Raw genomic sequence first — 16,215 nt, 5'->3', positions numbered from 1 at the left:
AATAACACAAAAATATATAACTTATATCTCACAAAATATCTTTAATCTTGTGATCTTTAAAAATATGTTTTCGTTAGAATTAGAGAGTCACTAAAAATAAAAAACAGAAAGCCCTTTTTAAATCAATAAAAAATGAAATAAGACAAACAAATCGATACTTAACGTCAACGAGTACAAAATAAGGGCATAAGTGTCAATAACACAAAAATTAGAACTGAGATGAACTATCTACAAATCTAGGGGACGTAAAATGCCATTTTCCAACTATGAATCTGTGTTGTAACCCAAATCAAATCAACAAATTCTCCCAAAATTCGACTCTCTGAACTCTGAAGCATCGAAAATTGTGTAATTTTGTAGCCATTGATGAGTCGAGGAGTGTGAAATTTTGTATAAGAAATGGGGAACAGAGGCCATACTCAGTACAGAACGACAAGGAGGACATCCAATTTCTCAATTACTCTCTACATTTTCCTCTTTTTTGTTTTGTCAATGTTCGTATTCTTTTATTACACTAAGGATATCGTAGAAGATGAACAAAAGCTTGTCTTGGCATCGGAGAAGAAGGAAGAGCCTGAATTCGATGAGGTTGTTATTTAATTTATTTATTTCTTGAAATTGCTTAAAGTTTTCATTTTTATGGTGATTCTGCTGTGTTGTTTTGCTTATATTGCTTAGTTTATTGATGGGTGGTTTGAGCTGATCTTTTGTAATTTGGGCTAGAGAGTTTCTGGATATGTCATAATTTTCTGAAATTTTGCTTTTTATTGCATCAAGGGGTGGCCTAGTTGGTGGCGGAGTTAGGATTTTCAAGAAAAGGATTTGAAATATAAAAAGTACAGGCATATGTGAAATATTACTTTAACAATGTAGAAATAGTGTAGTTTTTTGTCGTAGGTTCGGAAGAACCCCTCAGCTCTTGCTTGCTACTCCCGTTGGCCTAGTTGTTAATGGAGTAGGTTGAGCACCATGAGATGACTTGTGTTAGTGAGAACGTCTTCTTTTGACTTTTGCAGAATGAAGATAATTCTGTTTGGGAAGCTTCAAAGAGCCATGGTTTACATCCATGCATTAAGCCAACTGCAAAATACAAAGGTTAAACTCTACTACTACAGCTTGTGCTTCTTTTGCTACCTGCTAGTTAATATGGAAAAAAGGTATCTCCATTGCCTTTTGGGAGCACTAATTTTTTCTGAATTTTGTAAAAGGGAAATACTTGATTATCTCAAGATCTCATTTTTCAGATTCTTTTTATAGGGTGTGGGGACAATTTTCTGTATGTCGTTTCTTATGTGTTCTATCAGTTCATGCCTGTGTTTGTTTAAAGCTGAAACAGCGTATTTCAGTCATAAAAATAGATAAAAGATCATGCCTTTGCTGTTTTCTATCAATTGCAATCTCTTAAACATGTACCAACTCATGCACAATATGAACCTTTTGTATGCTGTAACTTTTAAGCAGATAGTCTTATGCAGAATTTATACTTCTTGTCCAGCTGCTCTAGGGTGGAAACGCTACTTGACTGTAAAAAGTAATGGTGGATTAAATCAAATGAGGACGGGTGTAAGTTTGATCTTTCCTTAGATTTCTAATTTCCATTTTCTGTGTGTATGTTACATAATTGTTCTTGTTTTTAATCCACAATAATTCAAAGAAATTGCTTTCATGCTACGGTTAGACGAGCTAAAAGTGTGGATTAGCTTAAACATGTAAATGCTAGTGGGCATGTAGTAACTTGTATGCACTTCTACTTGTATATTCCTAGGGTATCATTCAACAAGTTAACTTGATTGAAGCTGAGCCATTTAAAACCTTCAGCTTAGAAATAGATATTAAAGTAAGACAAATTAAAGTGGGCCTTTAAGTTTATACGCTGTTTGGAATGAAGTCTGTAAAAATAGCATTCATAGATAAAGGGGGTGGGGGGGAAGTTAACAAAAAAAGCAGTCTCATACGAAGTTGTGTTGCTGCAAGGAAATAGCTAAATGATGCACTAGCAATTTGATGATTCTTTAAATTTGAGACATATTTGGTATACAGAAAAACACTTTTCTCATTTATACTTTTTATCACATAAAATAATCATAACATGTCATATGAATGGGAATTAGATTTCTATAAGACCAGAAAACGTTGTTCCCAGCAAGAAGACGATGAATTATGATTGTAAGTTGGCATAGTTTTGGAAAGAAATGGCAGATCTGGACATGTCTATTGGTTAAGGTTGACCTCGCCCAATTTTATTAGCTTGATCTCCTTTTCTCTTCATGGAAAATTAAATAAACGTCCAAGTTTTTGTGGCATCACAGAAACTTACATGTTAATTTTGTAAGTTTACTTCAAATCCTCAAAACCCTAACTTGGCAACAAAAAGAAAGAATGGTTATTTTGAAAACAGAGTTGCCACTTAATTTTGCAAGGCAATTATGAAAACCTTTAATTTTTAAAAAAAGATTCTAACAGAAAAATCTTTTCAAAATTTCAAAGATAGGGTTCCTATTAACATTTCGAGAAGGTTCTAAGCCCTTGAAATGTCTGCTTAACACATGGTTATCTGTTGATTTAACTAAACAATTATTTGACTAACTTAATTGATTGAAGAATTTCTTAAATTTTTTAATATGTGAAAGGAAAAAGTATTTTTGGCATTTTGTTGAAAAGAAAAGCTCTTTTGGACTGTTTGAAAAGAAAAACTCTTTTGAAACTCTCAAGGCAATCTAAGTTAATTTAAAACTTCAGTATTTAAGACAAATAAAATTACAAGGAACCAAAAATAAAACATAGCAACTCAAGGGGGATTCATCCAAGTTAGAATGAATGTTAGTATACAATACAATGAAATCAAGAAATAAGAGAAAATTTAAATTGGGCTCCTGAGACCCAATCTTTGCTACTAACAGATGATCTTCAGGCTCTATGCAGTATTACTGCTCCTACCCCATTTTATCTGCTCCTGCTGATGTAATTTCGGCCTCTGGACAGATTTATCTTCCATTTTCACACTGTTTGAGGCTGACTCAAAAGACATGTATTGAGCTTTAAGCAAATGCCAAAAATGATTGACTTAACTTAATGTCATACAATGCTTTGAAATTATGATAATAAAAATTTGAATAAGAACTCCATTTTTTGACCATTTTTGAGTTTTAACTCTATATCCAGATAATGAAATCATGCACCATACATATTTGATTCATATGTGTCAAATTAGAAACCTGGAACTTATCATACGTGTAAATCAAATTGAGTATTATGCTAACTAGAAGAATTAGTTTCCTCAAACCAAAGCTATCAGTCATACCAAATTCTATAGGTCACTAAGTTAACTTCAAATTCTTTCTCAAAATAAAATAAAATAGTTAACTTTAAATTGAAACATATCATAAAAATAAGATTTCATCTACTCTTAATCTACGAATTGAACATATCATAGAATAAGATATTCATCTACTCTTAATCCACTTTTAAAGTTACTAGATCAAATAATATTTTTACTTAGTAAGGAATTGACATGTTGCCAGGAAAATCTAAGACTCGATTTTTCAAAGATAGGCAAAATATCAGACAGGAAATAAACGCATAAGTGTCACTTTATTTTAAAGATGAGCTGATTTACGGGTGGAAAAAGGATGAGACGGACAGGAATTTGCCCGTGGATTTGGGATTTGCACATCCGAGGGTTGACTTGCGTTGAGCCTTGGTCTTCTTGTATCTTCAGCCGTTGCATTCCCAATATACGTTGATGTAGACATTATGAAATTCCCAATTTCTTGTATAATGGGTGGAAATAAAGTTTTCAAAGATGGGCGCTGAACCTTGGATAGGATGCCACGTATCTCGGCGTTGTTCGAACATACAAGGACTGATCTTTGATTTTCATTTATTCACGTTCACTCCAAGGGACAAAGTTCCATAAGTTTTGCTAATTTTGTTTTACATTGGTAAGATGATTATGCCATGACTTCTGAAGTGCTGACTCATGAATCATTATGTTGTTGGATGTAGTCCCGTCTCATTATTGAAATGTCATTCTGGTCATGCCCTTTCTTTAAGCAAATATATCCACATATTTATAAGTTAATGAAGTACTTTCCCCTTCAGTCTTAATTTTTTCATTTTGCTTCTTTTTGCTTACAGATAGCTGACATGGTGGCAGTGGCACATGTGATGAATGCAACTTTGGTAATTCCTCAATTGGACAAGCGTTCATTCTGGCAAGATTCAAGGTCATATTTTTTTCTGTACTGTATATCTTACAACTTCACATGGCTTGTCATTCTTTTAGAAATGTGTTTATATATGTAATGTATTGCTTAGATGGTGGTCTCCTTGTATGGACTTGTGCAGTCCCCTCCTCATGGGCTAGATTTTGAGGTTGAGTTAGGTCCAAGATTCATTTATTTACATGGTACCATAGCAGGACCCATCATACCCGATGTTGAGCCCCAAAATTAAATTGCCCATGCTCCAGCTGTCTGGTCTCTTTTTATGGATTTGGGCAATCCTCCACTCACGAGCTATCTTTTGAGGTTGAGTTAGGCCCAAGATCTATTTCTTTACAAGTTTAGACTCTGATATTTTTCTTGTTTCTTGTAAAATTTCTGATGAGTGCTTTGATCTCTACCAACTGCTTTTTTTTTTTCACTTTATCTAAACATACTTACTCTAGTTTGTTCTAATGGGCTAATGTACAGTACATTTTCAGATATATTTGATGAGAACCATTTCATCAAAGCATTAAGAGGAGACCTCATGATTATTAAAGAGCTTCCTAAAGAAATAGAATCTTTACCTCGAGCTAGGAAGCACTTCACGTCATGGTCAGGAGTGGGTTACTATGAAGAAATGACTCAATTGTGGAAGGAGCATCAGGCATGTAAAATCTTCTTCCTATCACCCTTTTTTTTTTTAAGGTAGATTGTCTTAACCTCTCTCTTGCAATGGCCACCAAATCAAGAAATTGTTGCTACCTTGTTGCGCTTGTTTACTGCCATGGAAATTGTTAATATATAAATAGAAGATTGTGGAACATGGTGTCGAAGTTATTATATATCTGTATGGACAACATCCTAATAGTGTGCATAGCGGTCTTACACATTCAGAACATTTCTCTTTTCAAACAATATTTGCTCAACAAAACCTCTGATGTTTATATGAGGGTTAATTTTATGAAGGGTCACTCAGCTTACTCTTTATTGTACTAAAATTACTCTACTATTTTTTGTAACAAGAAAATCACTTAACTTTATTTAAGTATCACGGAAGTCACTAAATTTTTTTTTTTTGCAAAAAAAAAAAGTCTCTCAACTTTGCCTAAATATCAAAAAAGTCATTAGGAGAATACAAAAGAGACATTTTATATGATAATTAGGTAAATTTGAATTGATTTTTTGGTTACAATAAAAAATGCTTACTGACTTTCTGTAACACTTTCAGTGATTTTCTGGTTACGCGAAATAGTTTATTAAATTTTTGTCATACTATAGCTAAGTTGACTGATATTTTAAATAATTTCTTTGTATAACCATTTGGTGCAACATAAAAACTGCAGCTATCCATAATTAAAAAAGGTAATATTGGAAGATGTTCTGAACCTAAAACTACTCACAGAAATCCTAGACCATCAACTAAGGATTCTATATCTTCCATATATTCATGTTTACACCAAAAATAACAAAAGGGCTAAACACTTCGTCTTCAGTTTCTGGATGGAGCTAGTGTTGTCTTCAGGACACCTTTGATTCTCTCTTTCCGTAATGCAAGCAGGAACAGTCTTCCATCTTTCCTTCTATTTTGAGTGAATGTTGTATTCGTTCCAACACTACAAGTGTATCTCTTGGCATCACCCTCATGATTCCTGTTAAATTATGGAAAATCCTCCAAGGTTGTTCAGTTAACTTGCAATGGAGAAAAATGGCTGATTGTCTCTGTTTCTTCTCCACGCATATAACGTCTAGAGCATAGGTGGAAGCCCTTTTTTGCAAGATTTTCATGAGTTAGGACTTAGGACTTCTTTCCTGGCCACGAGCGAGGTGAAACTTGCAACCAGAGATGAATTATGACTTTCTACATGAATTTCCAGGGCCAACCACTAAGCTGGTTGTTGGATTGATTAAACTCTTTGTAGGCTGACTTGACTGAGAATCTCTCTAGTTTATCCACTTGCATACAGTACTGTGTCTTCAGAGGCATAAAGGCTCTTGAATAAATTGAGAGGTGTAGAATACTGCCAATAATTCTGAAGCTCAGGTTTCAGCCTTGATCATTCCAAACTTTTTCTACAGTGGCATCTTGAGGTTGGGTCAGACTGAAGATAACAAGAAAGAGTTACGTTAGTGGGTGTTTCACCTAACCAACTGCTTGAGTGATTTTTTGTTACAAAAATAGACTTTGGTGCAATAAAATAAAAGTTGAGTGACCATTCGTGAATCTACTCCAAATATATGAAAGTTGTAAGTAATATGATAAGCAACTTTCATTATGTTGTTCGATTTGATGGAGAATAAGGGACAACTTCACTAACTATTAGCAGAAAGCAAATTAAAAAGCTTGAAGTGTATTGTATCACTTCAATGCTCAGCTCAAGCTGGTGCAGACATATCAATGAATTAATACCAAAAACTTGCAAATATTAATCAGTTGAAGCCTTGTCATGGAAGGTATAATTGACCATTGAAATTTATTAGCCACGAAATTGATCTTTCTTTTCAATAGTCTAAGATTTGTTAACTACTCTAAGATGTCGGAGATAGCATTTAATCCCAAAACTATGAAATCTGGAAGGGGATTAAATTTATTATTTTATTTAAACTTTATCAGTTTATGATGTTGATATTATCAGTAAAATCCGTTATTACAAGGGATGCTTTATTTCTATTTCCTTTTGTTCATGAGACTTGATCCCATTTTTCTCTTGCCTTGTCTACTAAAGTATATGTCTGAAATCGAAAGTTAGCTTATTGCACATTATTGCAGGTCATTCATGTTGCTAAATCTGATTCTCGCCTTGCGAACAATGAACTGCCTCTTGATATTCAGAGATTAAGATGCCGTGCTCTGTATAGTGCTCTCCGCTTCTCTCCTCCTATTGAGAGACTTGGAAAGGTTAGAACTTAGAACCATCATCTGACAAATATGATAACAATGTGGGACTAGTAATTTTAGTAACACCAGAAACACTTATGGAGTTTTGAGCTTCCTTTTTGGATTGTCACACTACACTGAATCTTTTTAGCTGGCTATGGCATTTCACATAATTTTCTGGTGTTCAAGTTTCCATGTTTAAGAATGGCATTCAAATTATGAAATAAATATATTATGTATTAGGTGTAGGATTCCCATGTCAGTTTTTGCAGTACAATTTCATCTACATCCTTTTGATGTTTTGGATCTCATTTGCAAAGTAGAGCTATATTTCTCATTATTTGGGATTTGTTACTAACATGATGATGATACCACAGAAGCTCGTGGAGCAGCTGCGAACCAGAGCAAAAAGATATGTTGCACTCCACTTGAGATATGAGAAGGACATGCTGTCTTTTACTGGTTGTACATATGGTCTTACTGATGCAGAAGCAGAGGAACTTCGGGTGATGAGGTTTCTCTCATCATCACTATCATATTGTCATAATTTTGCTATATATGTCCTCAATTGTGCTCGCTGTATTATTTGCGTAAAGGAGCGAGAATCCGCCTTCAGTGTATTTATTTTTCTGAGCCTGGTGAAAAGTATTGTGTCTCATTCATGGCCTGTAGGTTATTTAGGAATGGCCAAAAATTCTTTGATCACAAGTTTATACATACAGGCTGATATTTAGAGCTTTCAAATTTAGTTCTGAAACTTCAGAATCCCTTCTTCTGTATAAATTTATTTATACACAGAACCTTGAAGTACATACTATACTATGCACGTCAAGATGTCATCTATGACATTAAAGCATCTGGTGTTTTATGTAATAAGAAGGTGCCACTTGCATCTTCTGAACATGAGAGTTCTCCACAGGCCAACACTCACCCCCCATACAACTGTAGAACTTACCTGCGTAAAATGAGAATGTTGAGATGGATGTGTGGACTTTCTAAGAGAGACATGGTCATAAATGAAGTTATTCTTGCCAAGGTGGAAGTGGCTTCCACAGTGGACAAGAGGCGGGAGGTGAGGCTGAGATGGTTCGTGCATGTCAAGAGGAGATGCACAGATATCCTAGTAAAGAGGTGTAGTGTGAGAGGCTGACGCTGGAGGGCCTGAAGAGATGTAGTGGTAGGCTGAAGAAGTATTGTGAAGAGGTGATCAAGCAGGACATACTAGCCTTCAGCTTACCGAGGACATGACCATTGATAGGAGGGTGTGGAGGTTAAGAATTCGAGTAGAAGGCTAGTAGTAAATAGTTTGCGTCTCGTCTCTCCTACTAGTAGTATTAGTATTTATTTAAGGAAATTTTCATTATTCTACTATTTCCTTATTTTTCATTCATAGTTTTCGATTACTTACTTTGGTCTCATGCCTCTATTTTCTTACTATCCTGCTGTTGTTACGTTAAGTCTTCATATACGTTGTGTTTTTGCTTTCTTTGAGCTGAGAGTCTATCGAAAACAACCTCTCTTCCTGCCAAGGTAGGGTTAAGGTCTGCATATACTCTAACCTCTCCAGACCCCACTTGGGGGATTATCCTGGGACTGTTGTTGTTGTTATTAAAGAACTGCTCCAATTTCTTCTGATATCATGGTTTCTAGTAACTTAGATCTTTTCACCTTTCTTCTGTTGTTGCAATGATATTTAGAGCAACACCCATAATGTTGTATAATATCTAATGTTACTCATCCATGACTAGAGAGAAGACAAATCATTGGAAGATTAAGGTTATCAACTCAACTGAACAGAGAATTGGTGGTTTCTGCCCTCTCACTCCAAAAGAGGTCGGATTATTTCTTCAAGCTCTTGGTTATCCTCCGTCAACATTTATATATATTGCTGCTGGAGAAATTTATGGTGGTAACACTCGTCTCTCAGAGCTCAAATCTTACTTTCCAAATGTTGTTTTCAAGGTTTGTACCTACACCTAAACATTCTGTCTATCTTGCAGCTTGGAGTTAATTTCTTTCATAACAATACACATTTTTACCTACCAAACCAAATGTCTAATTTGTGGCAGGAAATGCTGGCAACACCAGAACTGAGAGAGTTTGCAAATCATGCCTCACAAGCTGCAGCACTCGATTATCTAATCTCTGTAGAGAGTGATGTTTTCATTCCATCACACTCAGGTAATATGGCAAGAGCAGTTGAGGGGCACCGCAGATTCTTAGGCCACCGGAAAACAATCACTCCGGACAGGTACTCAAGCAGTTGATGAGTATTTCGCAGTTGTTTCTCCTTTGCCATGACTTCTTCATTCCCCTTAATTCTTTTTTCGACCTGCTTATTTTTTTTTTAATTTTCCTTGAGGGGAGGTAGGGGTAAGGTCTGCACACACCCTACCCTCCCCACTTGCCACTTGTGGGATTACAGTGGGTATGTTGTTGTTTGCAGTTGCTTCTGGTTGGTATAAAGTTTCTCTGTGTGTGGTTTACAAGTAAAATTTTTAGCTTATTTTATCAATTTTAGAAGAGTGATTTTTTAAGTTAAGCTTGGTAATTTTCTTGACGTGTTGCCATTGCCTTCATTTAGGACACAAATCTACTATCCTTCATATTGTAATGCTTCACAAAGATGCTACGAGTACACGGGATAGAAATAGCTGAAAGGTTCACCTAGAAATGCGGAAGTGCTGTGATAACATGAAAGTTGGCCCCACCATGACTGGCATATCTGAAGTGCTGTTTGGCTGAAGCAGATGTAGAGTATTAATACTGGGTTCATATGAACCCAGTACTTCCAACACAGAACATAAATTTATGAAAATTGCAACAAATAGTAATGAATGCCTAATTTTAAACAAATAATGGGCTCAATGAGAAAACCTTAAATATTCAACCAATAAAACTTAAATTCTGGATTGGCCTCTGCTGTTTGGCAAACAGTTCAGTATTCTCTTAGGGAAGAGTCATATAGAAGTCGTTAGGACATTTAAAATTGGGCAATTTAGATTATGTTTTGTGGCGTCGGCCTCTTCATCTACATATTTATATCAACATAATTATCTGCTAATCATGTAGGAAAGGCCTAGTTGAAATATTTGATCAGCTGGAAGCTGGTCAGCTTGATGGATCATCATTTTCACATCTTGTCAGGCATTTGCATAAGAACAGGTGATATACATATGCAATGGCTAGTAACATTACCGGTTGCACTTGCTCACGTTATTGTTTCCATTTAAAGCTTATTAAACTCTGTTTTTTCTTACTTGGGTGTGACAATAAGCCCTAGGAATAATAACTGGCAGGAACCAAACCATTTTATGTTGGATATGTATCATCTCCCAGTCTGTTGAGCTTACTTTCTTTGTTCCAAACCCCCTTACTTATTTTCTTGAACTTACATCTCACCCCAAGTTCACTCTTTCACCTGTTGAACCTTAGTGAGATCCTTAAAATATAGTCGAGAGAAAAAAAGACAAAGAAAAACAAGAAAATCCGAAAACAAATATGTAATCTTCAGAACCCCTAAATTACCTCTCCTATGTGGTTTGCGAGCTATTGCATAGGAGCAGGTTTTACCCTGTGCGCACCCAAAAGGGTAGCGGCTGCGGGTTTCCCTTGTCATCAAAAAAAAAAAGTTCTTCAGAACCCTTAACTGATTTCAGATTATGTACCAATTGTTTAAGATTTTGGTTTGGATACAATATTCTTTCACATTTTGTCATGCCAATTTTCTTTTCCGTACATATTACTTATTAATTCATTCTGATTCAGGCAGCAGAAATCTAAATCTTAAGTAGAATATCTTGTCAAATTATTTCCAAAGAAAAACATTCAACTACTCATTTAAAAAAACATTCTTGATTTAAAGGCTTTTCAACCTGTTTCTAGAAACTTACGTGATTAGTAAACGACAATCAATTGTAAACTGTTTCGAGGGAATTGTGAAGCCTTCAACAATTATAACCATGTTGAAGTTTGCTTGATAACTGATAAATTCCAGATTTCTAATTAAATCATTACACATATTGCAATTTGTAGGCAAGGTGCTCCAAGAAAGAGGGCTGGAGCTCCCCCGGGAGTCAGAGGTCGAGCAAGGTCAAGACTGGAAGAGTCATTTTACCAAAATCCATATCCAGAGTGTATATGCAGTTCTAGAGAGTAAGAAAGTAAAAGGGGTGCTTCTTGTCTGCTTCCAGCCAGCAGGTCTCTCTTGTTCTCAGTCATCTAAATGTCTGAAATCATATATTTTCTACCATCTTATTCGGCTTCAATTTCTCTGTTCTTAATTATTTGTTGGCCAATTTAGCTAACTTTTGTTTTCTTACATTAGACTAGTGATTAAGTATCTCGGTACATATGCATTATGACACTTCTATTGTCCGTCTTTCGCCCTCTTCCTCGGTCCCTCTTCCTCCAATTCTTTTTTTCATTCTTTATCTTGTAAACAAATGATGTTATATTGGAATTAAGGAGCAAAACTGTTTGATGTCTTTGTAAATTGCTTGTGGGGTACCTAAATCTTCAAAATCATTTCTTCTTCCTAGTTTTTTTTTTAAAAAAATATTTATGAAGATGATTCATTTAAGGCATCAAGAAGATACAAAAGATACTAAAAAGAGTGTTAGTCCCAGGCTCTTCTTTCTAGTTTAATATATATTCTTCCTATTTTTGTTTGTCCAACTAAATGTTAGACTATGGCATGATCTTTCCCTACAATGAGAATGAACATACCTTTTCTAATCAATTAAACATGAATTTCATAACAATCACAAGGAAAAAGAAAATATTGAAGTATAGTTTACTCATGCCATCATATCCTTCTAGTTATTACATGAACTTTTTTTTTGAAGTAATGCATGCTTGTGCCATTGTATCCTTCTAGTTTATTACATGAAGAAAGAAAATATTGAAGTATAGTATACTCATGCCATCGTATCCTTCTAGTTTATTACATGTAATTACCCTTGTATTTGCCCAACCAAAGATTAGACAACTACATGATCATATTGGAGAGTGAGAAAGAGCATTCTCTTTCCAAAAGTATACGCTCAGCGATGTGATTTCAATCTTCAGACTCTGAAGGGTACTAGGTTAGGGCTTATTTCTTCAGGTATGGACCGTTGAGCTGGGAATTTGGGAAGGAGGCTAGCAATGCGCTTGGCTATTTCAAGGTACTTTACGTACTTGCAAATGAGACCTTCTTTTGCGGGGCTTTCTACATGGTTGTTCTCTTCAGTGTCGTGGCAACCTAGGTTCAACCCCTTCATTGGTGAGCCACAAAAATTGCAATGGTGATCTCTTCCTATGAGTGCCTCCTTGAAAGCTTTTTTCTTGAAAGTCCAAGCACCACTCTTCCAGTTGAAATGGTACATAGGAAGGAACCTTTGTCCATAAATGGCTATGAATTCTAATGCTGCTAGAATGAACTCAAATTCTTCCTTGGACATGTAGTAGGGGAAACTGACCCTTGTCCATCCCGGCTTCACTCCACTATAGCCCTGTTAAGACAAAGAAAACTCGTGTTAGACTACCAAATAATGTTTTGGAGTGTAGAAAACATATGTGGAGGCACTCACCATCTCAATTGCATCTTTGAACGCTAGAGAACGAGGTTCATCAACCTTGAGCAAGATATGCCCATAGGGTCCTGCACAAGCACATCCTCCTCTAGCTTGAATACCAAATAGGTCATTAAGCAGCTTAGCAACAAAAGGGCCGTGAAGTGGCTTATCTTTCTTGTTCCCCGTCTCTCTCCATAAGTAAAACTCATTGTCTTCACCACTCCCATCACTTGACGAAGAGTAAGTTGTAGTATAAATGAGAAAAGAAAGCACAGCTTGTCTCTTTGCTGTTACATTTCCCAAAATCCATATGTTAGGATTTGGGAGAAGCCTTTGTAGTGCAAGTTCAATGTAAGTGTGTTCCATTCTTTCAATTATTTTGTGACTTATGAACTCTTTCACCCAAAATGCAAGTGCTGTTCTCACTTTCTGAATAATTGGTGGTGTTCCTGCATCTTCCCTTTCTTCAATATTCTCCACATAGAGTGTGTCCTAGTAATTTTATTGCACATCATAAGAGACTTTTAGCTTCAGAATTATCATGAGAGCTAAGCAGAAAGAAAATTTCAACACACAAAGATAGAAACTTTACAAAAGCAGTTGAATTTCTCTACTATAGCTTAATTTCTTCTCCATTATTTATTTAAATATGATGTCTATTTGAAACAACCTCTCTATTTTACAAAGATAAGGGTAAGGTCACGTATATCATACTCTTCTTTGGGTTCACTTGTGGAACTATACTGTGTATGTTGATGACGTATTTCCTTTAAATATATCTAGAGACTGGTAATGGAAGAAGAGAGCATGCACTTACAACTCAATTTACAGTTGGTTGTTGAAATGTCATGCCATTGTGCCACTAAATCTAAAAGTCAAATCATTTTTTTCAAGTACAAGAATTTTGCCTGTCTGAAATTCTTTATTTGACTTATTAGTCTACTTATCAACTATCCCAAATATTTCTAGAAGGAAAATGACAAGAAACTCTATGTCACTAATAAATGACAGTCAAATTCATCCATCAACCTCTTTGGACAAATTGTGCCAACTCACAATTGACACAAATAAAGGAGAAAAGGACATCTAGATCTATAAGAATGAAAAGGACAATACAAAATATATAAAATTAAATTCATAATTCTTTACCTTTTCATTGTAGGGGTTGACAAAATCAACAGTACCTCCTCCACAAGTAGATGGAGGTAAAGTTCTCAATCTATAGAGTGCTTTGTTCATTACAAGAATTCCAGGTGTGCCTGGACCTCCAAGAAACTTATGAGGACTAATAAAAACAGCATCATATCCATCCATCTCTCCTGATCTCATCTCTATTTTCGCGTATGGACCACTGCAACACAACACCATATATTAGTCATCTTTTCGCGACATACTTAGTACTGTCAGTATATAGAAGTCTTAACTCTATTAGCATACCTTGCTGCGAAATCAAAGCAAGCAAAAGCTCCATTTCTATGAAGTAGACGAGCGATAGCTCTTGTATCAGAATAAGTCCCAGTAACATTACTACAAGCTGAGAACGAACCCAACAATGGTCTATTCGTAGACTTATACAACTCAAGCTGATCCCTCAATGCTTCCATATCTACTAGCCCGTTTTCGTTCAATCCAATCTCCACAACTTCAGCTAAACTTTGTCTCCATGAAAGAATGTTAGAGTGATGTTCATAAGGTCCAACAAACACCACCCATCTCTCTTTCATTTCATTACGATAGCATTTTGTGAGTACTTTTTCTCTTAGTATAGAAGGGATTGAAATCCCCATAACTTCTTGTAGCCTTTTGATAGCAGCAGTAGAACCAGAACCACAAAATATAATAGCATCTTCATCTCCTCCACCTAAGCATTTCTTCACATAAGCAGCTGCTTCATGCACTAATTTTGTTGTTTGGTATCCCACATGACTATCACTAGTATGACTATTACCTGTACAAAATAATACAATAGTTGTTATCTTTCTCTTCTGGTTAAGGATGAAGGAGTACGTACGTAAGATAAACGAACATACCATAGAAAGGAAGGACGTTATTGATGATATAGTTTTCGATATAGTGAAGGGATCTTCCAGAGGCAGTATGATCAGCATAAGTAAGCCTACGTTTCCCAAAAGGCGATTCGAAATCGACGTTTTCACCAATAATCTGTGAACGTAGCCATGAAAGTTTCTTTTCTGTAGATTCAGTCTTAGAAATATTAGCCTTTTCTAGCATATGAAATGATTCAATTCTACTCCTCAAATCTTCATGTGAAGCAATTGAAGAAGTAGCACTAGAATTATAATTACTATACTTTTTTTCCTTATTATTGTGATCTATTATTTGAGTTTCTCTCAACATTAATTGCCCCAAATCCATGTTACTCGCAAAGAAAATTAAAAAGGAGAAAAAAAAAAATATATATATATATATAGGCTAAGGTTTTAGATATGTGAATTATTATAAAGATGGATAATAATTTAATGTGTTTGATAGAATGGGAAGTGAAGAGTATTTATAGGAGAAATTATGATAATTAGGGAATATGCATGTAAGTTTCGATTCTCTTAAAATATATTTAATGATTATACATATTTTAAATAAGAGTAGTTGTTTTTTAAGATTAAAAACACGTAGTAGCAAAAAATTGACCAAATTTTTTATTTCAAAATGGTACGAAAAAATTGGTCAATTACAATTAGAGGGATAAAGTTAACATAGTAATTTTTTTAGAGAAAATGATTGAAAATAGAAGTGTATTGAACTTGATTTTCTTTCTATAGATGTCTCAAATTTAAACTAAAATGGATTCATATGATTCGATATATAGCTTTAAAAATCAATCAGATTAATTTTCAAAATGTTTTATGTATTGTATTTTGTGCAAGATATATGCAATGTGACTCAAATTCAGTATAAGATTTTTTTAATGACCTTATACTCGAATTAATTATTTTTTTTATTATTATTTTTTAGAAAATGTGATCATTTGCAATTCTCAAAATGTTTTTATTACTTATATTACGTGGAAGATATATACGATGTGACTTTAATTCCATTACGAGTAATTTGAAATACTATTATGATAGTATATAAAATAATATTATTTCAATGTCCATTTTTGGTCAAATAAATGGCGCTTCAATTTAACCGCAACGCGTAATAATAATGGAATTCAAAAGCAAACTAAGTGGAAGTCATAATTTAGAAGAAGAAAAATTAATTTAAAAACAAAATAATTTAAGTCACGCAATAAAAAAAAATCAAAACAAGTGAAATCTATAAAAAAAAAGAAGAAGAGAAAAACGACTTCTTTCGCTTGTTTGACGTACGTAAGGCATTTTCTTGTCAATGATCACAACTTCTCATCGTTTACTTTTCTTGTTGAGGAGAAGAGTAATAAGTGTGATCACGGATGATATCATCTCTAACGAGGTTACAATTTAAGTTATATACACTATCATAATTGTAAGAAATATTTACACCATCAGATTACATATTTCACTTGGGGTGAAGCTAACTCGGATGCCAAAGGAATGTTTTTATTGAAAAATTACATATGTATATACTTGATTAT

General features: G+C 34.7%; 2 protein-coding genes across 3 annotated transcripts; one reads left to right on the top strand and one right to left on the bottom strand.

Moving 5' to 3' along the window:
* The first annotated feature begins 262 nt into the window (after window positions 1-262).
* LOC101247485 (O-fucosyltransferase 38) lies at window positions 263-11,578 on the top strand. Of its 2 annotated transcripts, none has more exons than XR_011212428.1 (11): window positions 263-588; window positions 1,017-1,095; window positions 1,496-1,563; window positions 4,138-4,226; window positions 4,695-4,872; window positions 6,976-7,104; window positions 7,461-7,597; window positions 8,832-9,045; window positions 9,153-9,334; window positions 10,161-10,248; window positions 11,119-11,180. XR_011212428.1 is itself a non-coding variant. In XM_004249852.5 (11 exons), exons 1-11 carry the CDS (start codon window positions 400-402, stop codon window positions 11,240-11,242), a joined length of 1,482 nt encoding a protein of 493 aa, XP_004249900.1. In that variant the 5' UTR covers window positions 264-399; the 3' UTR covers window positions 11,243-11,578. The 2 variants fall into 2 exon arrangements, 1 of the variants encoding a protein (XP_004249900.1); XM_004249852.5 differs by having other exon boundaries at window positions 264-588; window positions 10,156-10,248; window positions 11,119-11,578.
* Window positions 11,579-11,854: 276 nt separating this feature from the next.
* Window positions 11,855-15,177, bottom strand: LOC101264284 (uncharacterized). The gene is made up of 5 exons (XM_004250404.5): window positions 14,672-15,177; window positions 14,079-14,589; window positions 13,791-13,992; window positions 12,657-13,133; window positions 11,855-12,578 (listed from the first exon to the last, which is right to left on the bottom strand). The coding sequence occupies exons 1-5, from the start codon at window positions 15,015-15,017 to the stop codon at window positions 12,150-12,152; spliced, it is 1,965 nt and encodes a 654-aa protein (XP_004250452.1). The 5' UTR covers window positions 15,018-15,177; the 3' UTR covers window positions 11,855-12,149.
* Between the last annotated feature and the right edge of the window lie 1,038 nt (window positions 15,178-16,215).

The sequence above is a fragment of the Solanum lycopersicum genome, chromosome 11 (assembly GCF_036512215.1).
Source record: "Solanum lycopersicum chromosome 11, SLM_r2.1".
Classification (NCBI taxonomy): Eukaryota; Viridiplantae; Streptophyta; class Magnoliopsida; order Solanales; family Solanaceae; genus Solanum; species Solanum lycopersicum.
The sequence above is the reverse complement of the archived record's forward strand: the minus strand, read 5'-3'. Positions and strand labels throughout refer to the sequence as shown.